This window comes from Taudactylus pleione, unplaced genomic scaffold (genome assembly GCF_031769625.1).
Source record: "Taudactylus pleione unplaced genomic scaffold, aTauple2 ptg000473l, whole genome shotgun sequence".
In the NCBI taxonomy this organism is placed as follows: domain Eukaryota; kingdom Metazoa; phylum Chordata; class Amphibia; order Anura; family Myobatrachidae; genus Taudactylus; species Taudactylus pleione.
This window is the reverse complement of record NW_028284875.1, coordinates 11080359-11098094: the sequence shown is the minus strand read 5'-3', so window position 1 is coordinate 11098094 and position 17736 is coordinate 11080359. Positions and strand designations below refer to the sequence as shown.

Here is a 17736-nt window from a genome sequence, read left to right as displayed (position 1 = left end):
AGTCACTAAAATGGCGCTGGGCGGCCAGTCGCAAAATGGCATCTCATTGCCATTCGCAGAATGGCGTCGTGCAGATTTAATTTTAAACCGATCCTGTCTCAGCAATTATCTGGCTTCGACACGCAGTACACAAAATTGTGTACACAGGACACTGGGTTGCGCACTCTGGACACTCGGTCTATGCTGCCTGGATGACACAAATGGCAGAAGGCAGGAATGCACACCGTGCCGCCAAGATGACACAAGTGGCAGGTGGCAGATATGCGGACCGTGCCACCTCGATGGTACAAAAGGTAGGCAGGAACTTGGCTGACAGGGACACTGGTACTCGACTGGAAGAACAACAGGAGACTAGACACTACCGGAACAAGTAAAACGCTATAATCGAGGCGGCAGAAGTTCAGACGATACAAATAGGTAAAGGAGCCAATCAGCAGCATCTGAGACCATACGTCACTCCCTGTGGTGTTCAGAGCACCTAGTAACCAACGGAGCAGAATCCAGTGCATTGCCAGTGAGAGGAAGCCCAGAGCCTGAAGGAGACAAGTCGCTGCCACGGCTTGTGACAGTACCCCCCTTGTCGCGGGGTTGAAGAACCCCTAAAGCCTGGTTCAAAGGGAAACTCCTGAATAAATATATTCTTCAGCCTGGGAGCATGTAAGGCATCTTCCTGAATCCATGAACATTCTTATGGACTGTAGCCCTTCCAAAGGACCAGAAACTGTAGCCGTCCCCAAGAGACTCTAGAGTCAAGAATCTTCTCCACCACAAACTCCTGTTGACCATGGATCACCACCGGAGCAGGCCTGGAAGAAATTCTATCACCAAATGTATCTGACCTGTGTACTGGCTTCAATAAAGAGGAATGAAAGGTGTTGTTGATCATCAACGAGTTCGGCAATTGGAGTTTGAAGGCCACTGGATTAACCTGGGAAATGATCCGGAGTGGACCAATAAACTGAGGGCCCAACTTGTGAGTGGGCTACCGGAGTTTGATATTCCTAGTAGACAGCCAGTCTACTAGGCTGAATCTGGACCTGGAGAAACTGAAATCAAACGAATTGGCTCGAGGATATTGCCCAGTCACAAAAAAGAACGGAGAGACTGAAGATGCTGAGTGATGGGAGTTGTTGAACGCAAATTCAGCCATGGGCAGATTGGACACCCAAACGTTCTGACACTTCAAGACATAGCAACGTAGATACTGTTCCAAGATTTGATTAGCACGTTCCGTCTGCCCATTGGATTGTGGGTGATATCCTGAAGACAAGCTGAGACTGATGCCCAATGAAGCGCAGAAACACCTCCAGAACTGTGCAATGAATTGTGTCCCACGGTCAGAATCGATGTCACTGGGAAGTCTATGCAAATGAAAGTCATGTTCCAAAATCAAGACAGAAAGTTCTTTGGCAGATGGCAATTTGGGCAGAGGAACAAAATGTGAAATCTTGTCAACAATGGTCCAAATTACCGAGCATCGAGCAGAGCAAGGTAGATCCAAAATGAAGTCCATTGTAATGTGTATCCAGGGTCTCCTAGGTGTAGAAAGAGGGAGCCGCAATCCTGAAGGCGGAGTCCGAGGGTTTTATTACAAGCACAAATCTCACATGCCAATACGAACTCCCAAACGTCCGAAGACAAGGACGGCCACCAGATAGCATGAGAAATTAACTCAGTGGCCTTATTGATGCCTGAAATCCAGATAGATCCTCAGCCAAGTTCCGTGACAAAGCCATGTGAATACAGGAACTGGGAATGATGGATTCTTTAACCACAGTATCCTGCTGGACCGGGGCGAAGCTCCTGGACTGTGCATCAGCCTTGCTGTTTCTAGATCCAGGGTGAAAAGAGATGAGAAAGTTAAACCTGGTAAAAAAAATAATGCCCAACGTGCTTGCCTGGAGTTGGGTCTTTTGACTGATTCGATGTACGTCAACTTTTTGTGGTCAGTGAGGACGGAGATCTGGTGTTTGGCTCCCTCAAGCCAATGTCTCCAATCTTCAAAAGCCAACTTTATGGCAAGCAGCTCCCTGTTGCCAAAGTCGTAATTACATTCGGCTGAGGAAAATTTGTGGGAGAAAAACGCACACGGGATGAAGTTTTTCTTCCAATGGATCCTTCTGAGAGAGTATAGCTCCAGCTCCAACCTCAGGGGCATCCACCTCAATAACAAAAGGCTGACCAGGATATAGATGTCTAAGGACTGGAGAGCTGGTGAAAGCAAGTTTAAGAAGTTCAAATGCCCAGACAGCCTGACAAAGCTAGTTGGAGGTGTCCGCACCTTTCCTGGTTAATTCCACTATGGAGGCAACAATGGTGGAAAAAGAGCAAATAAATTTCCAATAACAATTGGAAAAACCAAGGAATCGCTGGATGCCTTTCAACGTGGTTGGCTGGACCCACTCCATCACTGCTTTCACTTTCCCAGGATCCATGGAGAAGCCACGAGGAGAAATGACATATCCGAGAAAAGATACTTGCTCCACATGAAACTCACACTTCTCAAATTTGGCAAACAACACATTTTCTCTTAGTCTACGCAAGACCTGACTAATGTGCTGGACATGATGGTGCATGGATTGAGAGTTAATGAGAGTGTCATCCAAATAAATGACCACGAATTTGCCAAGGAACTCTCGGAGGACATCGTTAATCAGATCTTGGAACACTGCTTGGGCATTGGCCAACCCAAACGGCATAACTAGATATTCGTAATGCCCCGTATGCGTTCTGAACACCGTCTTCCATTGGTCTCCGACTTTAATCTGAATCAAATTGTAGGCTACTCGAAGGTCAATCCTGTAGTTCCATGGTTGAAAGTAGCAGTGGGGGATGCGCTATTAGCGGGAAGTGTCTAGAAGTATACGGGTTGTCGTGGTTAACATGTGCCTAAGTTTAGGCGAACTAGGAATAGCAGGGAGCAGAGGGGGGGTGGTAATGATGGAGTGCACTGCAGAGCATGGTGGTGCCCAGCAATTAGGGACAAGGCCTGCAAGGTGTACGTTGGGGCTAGTATTGCCAGGAGCACTTGCATGGATGAAAGGGCAGGCTGGGACCTGTAGTTCCACGGTTGAAAGTAGTGTCGGGGGATGCACTATTAGCGGGCAGCGTCTTAAGCTAGACGGATGTGCCCATGTCCAGGATAGTGGGGAGCACTGGGGGGGTTGATGAAGGGGTGCACTGCAGCGCATGGGGGTGCCAAGCAATTAGGGACAAGGCCTGCAAGGTGTACGTTGGGGCTAGCATTGCCAGGAGTGCTTGCATGAATGAAAGGGCTGGCTGGGACCTGTAGTTTCACAGTTGAAAGTAGCATCGGGGGATGCGCTATTAGCAGGCAGCGTGTAGGATATGTATACCTTTTTGTATTGTCCAAAAGTAACGTGTTGATCTTTTATCTGTCGATCTATTAACTGTTGACCAAGTTGGCATCGATCTTGGACTAGGCCAGCGGTGGCCAACCTGTGGCTCTTGGGCCACATGTGGCTCTTCCGTTGTTCTGATGCATCTCCCCTGCCGGTTCCCCTGACTGACACTGACTGTCTCCTCTGATAGGCGCGCAGCTGATGGGGCCCCCTCCTCTCACCCCGGCAGCCGACTGACCGGCCACTGCATCATCAGTAGACTCTGGGCACTATAGTGTGCCCAGAGTCTGCTGCGCATGCGAAGATCACTGGAAAAATGGTGAGGCGGCCATTTTCAGGCATTTTGAGCAGCGCTGAGAGACCCGATGCGAGGCCTAGGAAAGGTAAGTTTTATATAATATGGGTGCAGGGTGTGCAGTGCGGACCCCCCCTGGACGCGGGGGCCATTGTGCACCGCCCACCCTGCACCCACTATAGATACGCCCCTGTAGAGAGGGGAGCTGATGGGGCCCCCTCCTCTCACCCCGGAGCCGACTGACCGGCCACCGCATCATCAGTAGACTCTGGGCACTATAGTGTGCCCAGAGTCTGCTGCGCATGCGAAGATCACTGGAAAAATGGTGAGGTGGCCATTTTCAGGCATTTTGGGCAGCGCTGAGAGATCCGACGCAAGGCCTAGGAAAGGTAAGTTTTAAATAATATGGGTGCAGGGTGTGCAGTGCGGACCCCCCTGGACCCGGGGGCCCTTGTGCACCGCACACCCTGCACCCACTATAGATACGCCCCTGTAGAGAGGGGAGCTGGTGTGGCACATGAGAGTCTGCTGTTGTGACACATGAGGGTCTGCTGGAGTGACAAATGGGGGGCTGAAGTGACACATGAGAGGCTGCTAAAGTGACACATGAGGGAGACTGGAGTGACACATGGAGGGCTGAAGTGACACATGGGGGCTGGTTTGTATTAATGTGATTCTGTTTTTTTATGTATTTTTGTGGAAGTTGCTTTTTCAGTGTATTTTAAGTGGATCTGTTTTTTTTATGTTTTTTTGTATTCTGGCTTTTTCTTTCCAATTAATAGTTACCTCCACGGTGATTGTGTGTATGTGCTTTTACATGCTCCTACAAACGTCATACAAGGGGCGTAGCCTAGTTGGCACGAGGCTACATCCCTTGTTGTACGTGCGATTTCGGTGCGCGCATGTTCTCGGCTCTTTGACATACCTACAGATATTCTTGGGCTCTTTACCTATGACGGGTTGGCCACCCCTGGACTAGGCGATCTTTTATCTGTCGATCTATTAACTGTTGATCTTTTATCTGTCGAGCTATTAGCTGTCGATCTATTTGATTTCGATCTGTTATTATGTCTATTTGTGTGGTGTCGATCTATTAACTGTCGATCTATTATTTGTCTACCTATTTGGTTTCAAACTTGGAACATTGTCCAACTATTAGTTGTCGATCTGTTGTGTTGCCCTTATATACCTTTCGATCTTACATATTCAATATATTACATATCGATCTAATGTCACGTTCAACTATATTACTATCTGACTATTGTTACTGTCGATCTATACTTTGTCTATCTAAACTACATGTCGAACTAACGTGGTCGATCATTTCATGGTCGAACAAATTGTGTCCGATCTAATAATCCACACCCCAAATTGACTCCCTTCCAAATCTAAATCAAGCCCAAAACATGTATTTCAAGTTGCACTTTTAAAATGGAAAGTGAGTAATCAATGACAGATAAGAAAAAGAGAAGGTTTATGAGAAATATAATAAGCTGCAAAGAGCAGAATAAGATAAATAAATTGTCAAGAGATGTTTGTGCACTTTGAAAATGTTACTTTTGTATATGATACAAGAGAACTGTACTGTATCACTGACCAAATGCCAGTAAGTTATTGGAGTAATACAAGGGTGAAGAAAGGCTGGACATGTCAATTTCTATGGGGCAAGTACAGTAAATTCTATTCTGAAACTAGAGAAGTCGGCTTATGTGAAAAAACAATGTAAAGAGACAGTGGGGGTGTGGACTGCACCGGGTGTCACCTTCCGCTGCCCACTGTGAGCCCAGCAGTGCGGATTACTGGAGATGGAGGTGAGTGTAGCGCCTCCATGTGTGAAGTCCCGGCAGCTGAAAAGACACAGCGGCATGTCTGTCTGTGTACTCGATGGGGCAGTGCAAGTGGAGCCAGCTAGCAAATGCTGTGTAGCCAATCGGGTGCTCTCTTGGTCCAGGATTCAGGAGGAAACACTGACGCATTTCTCGGCCAATAGGGTGGGCTGTTTCATCAGAGTTGACTAGTGTGTCAGAACACACTCTATTTATACTAATATATAATTGAATAAATACTAGCACATGAAGCAAAGTCAAATGATTTATCAACTTGTATTGTCACTGGGATAGATGGAATATAAATTCAAATACTAAACAAACTTTAACAAGGTTAAGAGATAAAAATATATAAATACAAAATTAACTGGACACTTATATAAACAGGATTTGGTGTAAATTATGTGTAATCACCATTTAATTTGCAGGGAATCATACTAATTTTTTCACATGAGATAAAATCGATATATTTGTCTTTATCAAATAATTGTGTGTGTATATATATATATATATATAATAACAAAACATACTTGAATAATTAATAATTTAAAAAATAAATACATTTCAAAAATAAATTAATCGAATGGCATTAGTTTAGGAAAGACCGCATCTAGACCCTGATAACATAGACGTAATAAAAAATAATAAATTATAAATAATGAATAAAAATATAAAAATTAAAAATATTGTATAATAAATAATAAGTAAATAATAAAATATAATTCATAAATAATAATTAAATTACAAAATTATATAATAAATTAAATTATATATATATTTATAAAATATGATGGACACATTAAAAAACGTACATATATAAATAAACATGTAAGTACATCCATATACATAGCTATACACTCACATGTAGACACATAGGCACCCATATGCACATGTAAATGTATGTGTATGCACATACAATGAACATGTACACATACGTGCGCTAACTACATAAGTGTAAATAGAGCACATAACAAACATAACAATCTCCAGCCGGGATTATAAACAAAACATACTGATGACTTGGCATTACATCAATTAGTGACAATAATAAGGTGACCTAGCCCTAGAAAACAAGGAGAAAAAAAAAGAGAAAAAAAAGGGGGGAGAGGGGGTGGGGAATGGTTATTAGACCTGCCTATAGAAAGGACCAGAATGAGACTATAGGACAGAATCTACCATGAATACGGAAGTTATATCTAGATAAAAATTAAAGATGGTTTAATTCGACCGTGTCATTCAAACCGAAAGGTATCAAATTCTCCAACTGGAATATCTAGAAGGCTTCTCTTCTACATAGCTGGCGAAACCTATTGCCCCCTCTCGATGTGTTAGGGAATTGTTCCAAAGCTATAACCGAAAGACCTTCTAGATCCCCTTTGTGACAGTAAACCACATGTCTGGATAGACTGTGGGTTTTGGTACCATTAAGTATATTGTGTCTATTCTCGTCAAACCTAACAAATGACAAATATAATATATGTAGATTTACAGTTCATAAAGTTTGTAATATTTTATCGTTTCTTATTATGAAAAGAAACTACTTCTGTCACCTTGTTTTTAGAGAATTTACAAGTCATACATCTCATCCCACTGCACTTGAAATATCCAAATGGTTTGCGGGGTAACCAGGAGATCGTACTTGTGTCTAGGTCTTTCGATTGTCCTTTGAACAAACTGGGGCTAGATATTGTTTAAGATTAGATGCCTCTCTAAAGACAACTCTCTGTTGGTTGTCAAGGTTGGAACTTAGAACCCTATCTGCTTTCAAAAGTGAGACATTTTTTGAAATGATCCTTTTAATGGCATAAGCTGATGTATTATATTGTGTAATAAAGGGTATTTTCTCTTATCTTCTTGATCTATAGTTTGTTTCAGATGTTTTGGTTTATTGTCAAGTATCAAAGTTCTATCTATATCGGTGACCTCTTTAAGAACCTTATCCAGTAGGCAATGTGGGTATCTTGTTTAAGAAAAGTATCATACAATCTTTGGGCTTGAACTTGAAATTTTCTAGTGAGGAACAATTCCTCCTAATGCGGATGAACTGGCCTTTAGGAATGTTATTCTTCCAAGGATTGTAGTGCCCACTTGAGTAGTATAAATAGTTTCCACAGTCTACGTGGTGTCCTTACCTTTGTATATTAAAGACACAACACATTTTTTGAACCTCATAAATACAATAAAATGGAAAGATTCTTACCATTTATTTACTTTCGATGTTGAATTGTTATATACTAATATACCACATGAACTGGTCCTTCTTGCCATTAATCAATATTTGGGAAATTATCCTACAGTAACTAAGGCATCACGTCACTTTATTTTATTTAGTATAAGGTTCATTTTAGAACACAATTATTTTTCTTTTGATTCACGATTTATTCTTCAGACACAGAGGACTGCCATGGGGACCAGGTTTGCCCCGAGTTTTGCAAACCTATACATGGATAGATTTGAGGATTACTATGTGCGGGGGAGCAAATTTGGGGTGCATCTGGTCCTCTATGGCAGATATATAGATTTGTTTTTTGTTTGGGATGGGGATTCCAACTCTATTGACTCTTTCGTTCGACACCTTAACACTAACACTTTCGGGCTGAAGTTCAACAACACTTATAGTTTAGTATCGATCAATTTTCTGGATATCATGCTGACAGTAGCAGATAATCAGATCATGACCTCTACTTATACCAAACCAGTGGACTGTGGAAACTATTTAAACTACTCAAGTGGGCACTACAATCCTTGGAAGAATAACATTCCTAAAGACCAGTTCCTCCAGTTTCTAGTGAGGAGCAATTCTAGGAGGAATTGTTCCTCACTAGAAACATTTCAAGTTCAAGCCCAAGAATTGTATGATACTTTTCCTAAACAAGGATACCCACATTGCCTACTGGATAAGGTACTTAAAAAAGGTCACCGATATAGATAGAACTTCGATACTTGACAATAGACCAAAACATCTGAAACAAACTATAGATCAAGAAGATAAGAAAGAGAAAATACCCTTTATTACACAATAGAATACATCAGCTTATGCCATTAAAAGGATCATTTCAAAAAATGTCTCACTTTTGAAAGCAGATAGGGTTCTAAGTCCCGTCCTAGACAACCAACAGAGAGTTGTCTTTAGAAAAGCAACTAATCTTAAATAATATCTAGCCCCCAGTTTGTTCAAAAGACAATCGAAAGACCTAGACATGAGTACGATCTCCTGGTTACCCCCCCCAAAGTACTTGGATATTTCAAGTGCAGTGGGATGAGATGTATGACTTTATACACAGGTTTCATTCTGGTCCTTTCTATAGGCAGGTCTAATACCCGTTCCCCGCCCCCTTTTTTTCTCTTTTTTTTTTATTTCTCTCTACTCTTCTCCATCCTGTTTTCTAGGGCTCTGTTGCCTTATTATTGTCACTAATTGATGTAATGCCAATACATCAGTATGTTTTGTTTATAATCCCGGCTAGAGATTGAGTTATTTTTGTTATGTGTTCTATTTACACTTGTGTAGTTAGCGCACGTATGTGTTCATGTTCATTGTTTGTGCATAAGCATACTTTTACATGTGCATATGGGTGCCTATGTGTGTACATGTGAGTGTATAGATATGTATATGAATGTACTTACATGTGTATTTATATATGTTTGATTTTTAATGTGTCCATCATATTTTATATATATATTATTTTATTTATTATAAATTTTGTAATTTATTTATTATTTATGACTTATATTTTATTATTTACTTATTATTTATTATACAATATTTTTTATTATTATATATTTATTTATAATTTATTAGTTTTTATTATGTCTATGTTATCAGGGTCTAGGGACCTCATTCAGAGTCGGTCATTGCGGCCGCACGGTCGTTTGCCACCAATGTTCGCTATACTGCGCATGCATAAAGTTCGCAATGCGCGTGCGCAAACTAGCCGCTACGATCAGAAATTTCTCTCTCCTTGAACACAGCCAGGTCGGTAGTTTGAGTGACAGATGGAGGCGTTTGTGGGTGGTAACAGGGGAAGGTGCTTGAAAACGGGGGAGTGGAGATCCGAACTCAGGCGTGCCTCATTATGCGAACAGCGTTTTATGGGAGTGCATACGGATTATGGGAGTGCATAATTAACAAAGTAGCGTCATGGCACATGTGACATGGGAGGTTTTTACACTCACGTGATCGTAGAGCTTAAGAGAGGGTATGGTCAACCTTAAGCTCTACGACCAGTTCCGATGGTTCCCGATGGTCTCGATTAATCCTTATATGCCCAGAGATGACGTGCAATGCGTACGAGAAGGGGGCGTATTTTTTTGACTTCCGACCTCTTCCTCCCCTTGGTCGGCCAACTACCGATCCGAACTTAGGGACGCAACTTGCAAAGGAATCATTTCAATATCCGGCCCCTTTTCCCATACGACCATGCGGCCGCTTCGACCGACTCTGAATGAGGTCCTAGATGTGGTGTTCCCTAAACTAATGCCATTCAATTAATTTAGTTATGAAATTTATTTATTTTTAAATTATTATTTATTCAAATGTTTTGTAATTATTATTATATATATACAATTATTTGATAAAGACAAATATATCGATTTTATCTCCTGTGAAAAAATGAGTATGATCCCCTGCTAATTAAATGGTGATTACACATAATTTACACCAAATCCTCTTTATATAGGTGTCCAGTTCATTTTAAAGAGTATGAATTGAATTTATATATTTTATCTCTTAACCTTGTTAAAGTTTGTTTAGTATTTGAATTTATATTCCATCTATCCCAGTGACAATACAAGTTGATAAATCATTTGACTTTAATTGTTTCATGTGCTACTATTTATTAAATTATATATCAGTATAAATAGAGTGTGTTCTGACACACTAGTCACCTCTGATGAAGTGGCCCCCCTATTGGCCGAGAAATGCGTCAGTTGTTTCCTCCTGAATCCTGGACCAAGAGAGCACCCAATTGGCTACACAGCATTTGCTAGCTGGCTCCACTCGCACTGCTCCAGCGAGTACACAGACGGACACGCCGTTGTGTCTTTTCAGCTGCTGGGACTTCACACATGGAGGCGCTATACTCACCTCCATCTCCAGGAATCTGCACTGCTGGGCTCACAGTGGACAGCACAGCTCTCCTCTCTAGGCGGTAGAGAACCCACATACCACCGAAGCCTGTGGAAGGCAGGACAGATGCCACCCAGCTGTATCTGCCGGGACGCCGGCAAACAGCTTCACCACACACAGGTGATAAGATCTTTACTGCTGCCTGATAACTGATACAAGTTCCCTGTCTTTCCCCGGTGTACTTGCTATGAGCTACCATTCATTACTCATTAAGCTGGAGTGAAACTATGTATGCAGGCTTTTTTCCCAAATACTAACAACTTAATCTACTAACACTTTTGAGCTGGATGTGGAATGTATGAGATGCTGTCAATCCTATGCCACTTTTTGCTATATTGTTTGATCATTTTTGGATCATTTAAGGTGTCTCTCAATGACAATAGGTCTTGGATTCATTAATTCATACTGTATTTTATGATTATATTGAAGTCTTTTTTTAAATGTATGTCTTTTGGTAGTGACCAGTAAATGCTTTACCTCTGTCCAGCGCTCTCCATTTTTCTTTATCTCTAATTTAAATTTTGGGACTCAGCAATCCCAGTTTTTCTTGGGTTGAGCAGCAAGACAGAGGTAATGACTCTACCTGTCTTTTAATATATTATATGACCATATATATATATATATATATATATTTATATTTATACATTCTGGGATAGAGTTTGAGATATATATACATTTTTTAGAACTGGTCACTTATATTCTTTAGCGCTTGGTTGGACAATTATTTCCACTTTTTAGTTTTTCTTGCAGAGGCTGAAGCCTACTAGCAGCATTCCGGGTCCTGGCAGCCTGCAAGATGCGGAAATCTGTCCCCATTTTACGGGAACGCAGAATGGGTCCTGCACATGCGCAGATTCCCAGACTCTTGGAATCTGCGATCAGCGGCATGCTAGTGTGCACTGCTGAATCAGACCCTCAGTTTGCTTTCACATTGTAAAAAATAAGTTAAAAGATATTTATAATAAAGGGACTCCAATATAGCGATTGCCCTCTGTCCTTTTTGTTATTGCTGCAATAAATAACTTCTATAAGAAAAGTATTGGAAAAAAGAAAAACAACAACATTGTGTGAGTCAGTTTTTTTTATAGATGTAAGTATGAAATTTTATGAATAATTACTGAACCCTGGCCATAGTCTCCAGATCTTTTTGATGTGTTAGAAGTACTTCATATAAAATAAATACTTGATTTCTTACATGGGTTTAAATTAGATATGTGATTTTATATGGGAGCTTGATTCAAATATTGATTCATAGAGGCATATAATGGATATTATTATATTTTTTCAATGGTTTTATTATAGAAGTTATTTATTACATCTGTATGTGAAGTCCAAACTGTATGTTTTCTCTCCCCTCCTGACTTTTTTTGCGTGCATAGCCTCATGCTCAATTAATGAGAGAGTCAACCTTTTATTGAGACTTTTTACTAATGGAAACAGGAGGAATACAGACTAAGGGCCTCAGCACGGATCACATGGCAGGCAGCCGGCCGATATTTGCATTCTGCGCATGCATATGCATCTCAGTGCGCATGCGCAAACCGGCGCCTGTGCTTTTGAACGTCGTTACAGGGGCATGCATAATTAAGCCCCTGTCACACGCTGCCCTGGAGACCGCAGAATCAGACCCCGCCGCTTACCTTTGCGGGTGCTGACCCGCGCTGTCTTCCGGCTCCCGCGCCGTACTCCTCTCTCAGGGCGGTCTCCTCTGTTGTCCTCTGGAGGGTCCCGCTGCTGTGCTGCTTCCACACTGGCTCCTGCTGATCGCTGGTCTCTGCTGGTTACATCCAAGAAGCGCTGTCCTCAGGTCCATGGGCGCGGCCATCTTGGATTGCCCATGTGACTCCATTCCACCAATGAGGAATCTTCTCCTTCTTTCTCAGCCTGTCAGCTCTCAGCGTCTACTATAAAAGGATCCCCAATGCTGACACAAGTTGCCAGTGCAACTAGTTTCTTAGTTTTACTAAGTGAGCCTTCTCACTGTGCTCCAAAGGTGTTCGGCTATCCAGCCGCTCCACGTAGCGTCCCAGCTACCAACGTCTCCACTCGGCTACCCAGCCGCTCCATGTAGCATCCCAGCTACCAACGTCTCCACTCGGCTACCCAGCCGCTCCACGTAGCTTCCCAGCTACCAACGTCTCCACTCGGCTACCCAGCCGCTCCACGTAGCATCCCAGCTACCAACGTCTCCACTCGGCTACCCAGCCGCTCCACGTAGCGTCCCAGCTACCAATGTCTCCACTCGGCTACCCAACCGCTCCACGTAGCGTCCCAGCTACCAACGTCTACCCACGGCTCTCCATCCGCTCCACGTAGCCACTCAGCTACCAACGTCTACCCACGGCTATCCAGCCGCTCCACGTAGCCACTCAGCTACCAACATCTACCCACGGCTATCCAGCTGCTCCACATAGCTTCCCAGCTCCTAACATCCACTCAAGGCTATCCAGTCTTTCCAAGTGGCTTCCAAGCTACCACGCTACTTCTACACTACTCAAACTCCCCATCAGTTCACTGCTCCCTCTCATGCGGAGGAACTTTATTAAGCCATGTCTCCTCCAGCGAGCGTCTGCGCCAACTAATACAGGTCCTAGGCCCAGTCCGGGAACACAGCCTCAAAATCCCACGTCTGTGACAGCCCCTGCATATATATATATATGCTGGCAGAGGTCTAGATGGCGACAGGAAGTTTAGCAGTTTGAGAGGTAGGGTCAGGTCAACCAAAGTGCGAATGGTTCCAATGTTACCGATGTTTTCACTGACTTACGGATGCATGTAATGGGAAATGGATGCCTTTATACAGTGATGGGCGTCTTGTAGTGCTGCTGTTGCCATGCAATTACATTCATTAGCGAATGCGATCCATGCTGAATCAGGCCCTATGATTGACAGCCTAATTAGGAACCAGACAAATCCACAATCCCCCCACAGCACGTACGGTAATAACATGTGAAATGCGTTGGTCAGCATCCCTGTCCTCCATCTGACTGTCCGGGGAACACGCAACGGGTATACCGGATCTCCAGGTTTTAGGAGCGTGGACTACACGAGCGAGAGAAGGTCGTCACTGAATAGGTGCGCACCCAGGTAGAAACATCGACCGGCTACAGGTCTGTACTCTTACCCGATCGGACAATAACAACTACGAGCTTAGCGGTAAGATTATACCAACATCCCCACACGTGCAAGTCAAGTACAGACTGGAGGAACATATTAGAAATGTTTCTAAACTGTTTTAAAGAAATCACTGATTAAAACAACTTTGCTACATTTTAAATGGAAACCTGAAACTCTATTACACAGGAATTGGATACAGTTACCACTTTCTTTACAGCAATAACAACAAGGACCCCCTTTATTATAAATACCTTTTTACTTATTTTTTTACGATGTGAACAATTTTTTATGATGTGTAAATATTTGATATGTATGTGTTTTTACTTGATAATTTTTACCAAGGAATGTACATAATTATAATTGTTATTTATCACATATTCAGTCTGTAACATAATAAAAACCTAAACTTTTTACAATTAATTTGTGTTTCTGTAGATATATGTAGGTTAGCGCCAAATAGGATATTTTAACCTTTAATATTATTGAGAGTCACCGAGAGGAAGAAAAGAACTCTTATCCCAGGCAGCTCCCTAATTACATTAAGCACCCAAGGATAACAGGAGCGCAGCATTAGTACCCTTATACCCACCTCAGTTTGCTTATAGTCTACTTAGGGCCTCTCATGCACAATTACAGAAGGTCTGACATTACTCAGAAATTGCTAATCTCATCGCACGCAGTGGGTACACAAGCTGCGTATGCCGTCGCAGTAGCTAATTTATGCATGCCCCTATGACGGCGCTCAAATGGACTGGCACGCTTGCATTTCTCCTACCACTCCCCAGTGACCACCCCCAAATGCTGATGTCCCGTCCCTCTGTCTGCGATGGCTTTGTATCTGCGTAGGTCTAAGCAGAGCGATCGCAATGCTAACTTGCACACGCGCACTGCGATGCATACGCATGCACAGAACGCAACAATCGGCCTTCTGAGTACACTGTCGCAATAGCTGAATCGGGTCCTTAGTGCAGTAATTAGAATGAATGTTTTAGCATGGCTAAGTCGATGGCACACTATATGGCGCAATATGAGGATAGGTGTATGTGTACTCAGTCCCAGCACATGTAAGTTGCTATGCATATGCATGTAATCATTGCTGTTTATCTGTAATAGGGACAGTTTGCTTGTCCAGAAGAATATGAAGACCCTCCTGCACTATATGAAGCTATTAAGGCATTTGAAGAAAAAGTTGTAATATGCAATGAGGAAGATCCTGCTTGGAGGTCTGCTATATTGTCTAACAGAGAAGAACTGCTGACATTGAGACATGCTGTTGATGAAGGGAGAGATGAATACAGTGTTATTATGCTTCACAAAAGTTACCTCAGTTTTAAAGTTATCAAGGTAAAACTTGAAAAATTTCATTATTTCCTTTTCAGGCTTTGGGGATTTTTTGTGTGTGTCTCTGTTTTTGTCATAGGGGCATAAAATACAGTATGTTACCTTTGTTACTTAAATGTTGCCAATATTTCTACATTATTAATGGCAAACAATATTTTTTTTTTATGCAAATTTAAATTTTAAATTTTAAATCTCTTGAGCGCTTTCACATAAGGAACCTGAAGGTGTACAGTTATAAAATCCACCAATGTTGTTATTGTCCATATTACATGGGTGGTTGAGAACATGATTAAAGTATTGTATTGCACTATATTTCTTTTCTCTGTCTCTTTTGGGTTGGAACTTACCATATACCCTATGCATGAGGATTGTTGAGGAGAGAGATTGGACCACAAAGGACGATATTCATGTGGATTATTGATGAACATTGGTGGACTTTATAACTTTACACCTTCAGGTTCCTTATGTGAAAGCGCCCACAAGACTATTACCCATTTATCATTTGCAATTCATATGTGTAGGGTGTGGGGTGCACTCTTGGGATCATTGTCAGTGAGCTGCAGGTCACCTGCGCATTTGGATAAATTACCTTTCTTTTGTTGTTCAATATTTTTCTATAATAATATAAGTATTATTATACCTCTGAGTTATTTACAGGGGATGCGGTCTCATTACCGGCGGCCGGAATGCACAGGACTAAAAATAGGCGTCGAAAGGGTTAGGCACCATCGGAAATAGCAGACTATTGCACAATCTTTATATCTCACACTCTGATTTATGCTGGCCATACACTATACAATTATAGGGCCGATCTGATCGATATTGGCAGATCGGCCATATAATTGTATAATGTATGTGGCTGACCGATCTGAGAATATCAATATGTTGGACATGCCGGATCCTCCAACATGCCCGTCAATGTGATGTTTTACAGTTAAAAGTCAACTGCATCGGGCAGTGTATGCCCGATGCCGACCGGCAGACATTTCCCATTTTACAGGGAAGTAAGGGGGGAAATGTCTAGTTGCCTGTGAGTTCTGCTGGGTGTCAGGCTGCCAGATAAAATGTCTGTCGGTCTGATGGACATTTTATCTGGCAGCGTATGCCCACTTAAACTCTTAATGGATATGCAGTGGACAGGCCGGCAGGTTGTAGCTCATGGCTCCTTGTGAAGCATGTGCTCCTTTTTCATCGACTTTTAAATTTTTTTTCCTTACGGAAATTTCAAGCTGCAAAAAATAAAAACATTTATCCTGTATTTCAATGGACAGTAAAGTGATGAATAATGGTGTGTGGGAAATGATTTTCATGTTAATACAGTATTTTTTATGGTGTTTATTTTACATACTTTATTTCCTTAAAAGAGTTAGCTCTTTGCTGAACAGGCTGTGGGTTTCCCTGTTACAGTGTGATGTTGTCTAATTAGCTTTTTTGGTGGTACCACATGCTGTTTGGCTACCCAAACTTGCCACTATGAGCCCAGACTACGACAACTGCTGCTGGAAAAACTATGGGGAGCCACGTTTATTAAAATAATTTATTTCAACATTTACAATTTTTTTTACACTAGTAATAAAGTCTATGCCGATCATTATCATCACCGTCATCATGGACCTCATCCCATGTGGGTGCTCCATGTCTTAGAGCCAAGTGAACATTGCAGAATACCGAAAATCTTATTATTGTATATTTTTCTAAAAATCTAATATTTCTGTTTCAAAAAGCCTATATTTATGTCCGTTTGCATTGCTCTTTGTTTTCATATTTTTCCAATGTGTAGTGTAGTGATCAGTGTACAGTATAATAGTCCAGCTGTTGTGGAGTTATCAACATCCCTGGATCACTTCATTGTGCTTTATGTGGTTATTTATTTAAAAATGCAGTAGCTTTTGTATTACTGTTCTCAAGTTGAATGACGTATCTACTGCTGTCTCCACCTACAAATAAAAAGCATGTGAAGACACCTTTGCTGCGCTTATCCTATACTGAAATGCTCCTTCCCTCTCCTGTTCTGCTTGTACACACATAAGGAGGTGCTTGTAAGAGTTACACATGTTCATTAATATGGAAGCATCCCCTCCTACAGCCTAACCCTAACCGTCCCCTCCTGTAGCCTAACCCTCACCATCTCCTCCTGCAGCCTAACCCTAACTGTCCCCTCCTGCAGCCTAACCCTAACTGTCCCCTCCTGCAGCCTAACCCTAACCGTTCCCTCCTGCTGCCTTACCCTAACCGTCCCCTCCTGCTGCCTTACCCTAACCATCCCCTCCTGCTGCCTTACCCTAACCATCCCCTCCTGCTGCCTTACCCTAACCGTCCCCTCCCACAGCCTAACCCTAACCGTTCCCTCCTGCTGCCTTACCCTAACCGTCCCCTCCTGCTGCCTTACCCTAACCGTCCCCTTCTGCTGCCTTACCCTAACCATCCCCTCCTGCTGCCTTACCCTAACCGTCCCCTCCTGCTGCCTTACCCTAACCGTCCCCTCCTGCTGCCTTACCCTAACCGTCCCCTCCTGCTGCCTTACCCTAACCGTCCCCTCCCGCAGCCTAACCCTAACCGTTCCCTCCTGCTGCCTTACCCTAACCGTCCCCTCCTGCTGCCTTACCCTAACCGTCCCCTCCTGCTGCCTTACCCTAACCGTCCCCTCCTGCTGCCTTACCCTAACCA

The 17736-nt window shown here is 42.6% G+C and overlaps 1 protein-coding gene across 1 annotated transcript in view; it reads left to right on the top strand.

Annotated features, from left to right (window-relative positions):
• Positions 1–17736, top strand: part of PCNX2 (pecanex 2) — a 449190-nt gene that overhangs the window by 383566 nt on the left and 47888 nt on the right. The window contains exon 30 of the mRNA XM_088448947.1: positions 14842–15072. Within this exon, the coding sequence (XP_088305073.1) occupies positions 14842–15072 (231 nt within the window). The remainder of the gene's footprint in view (positions 1–14841; positions 15073–17736) is intronic.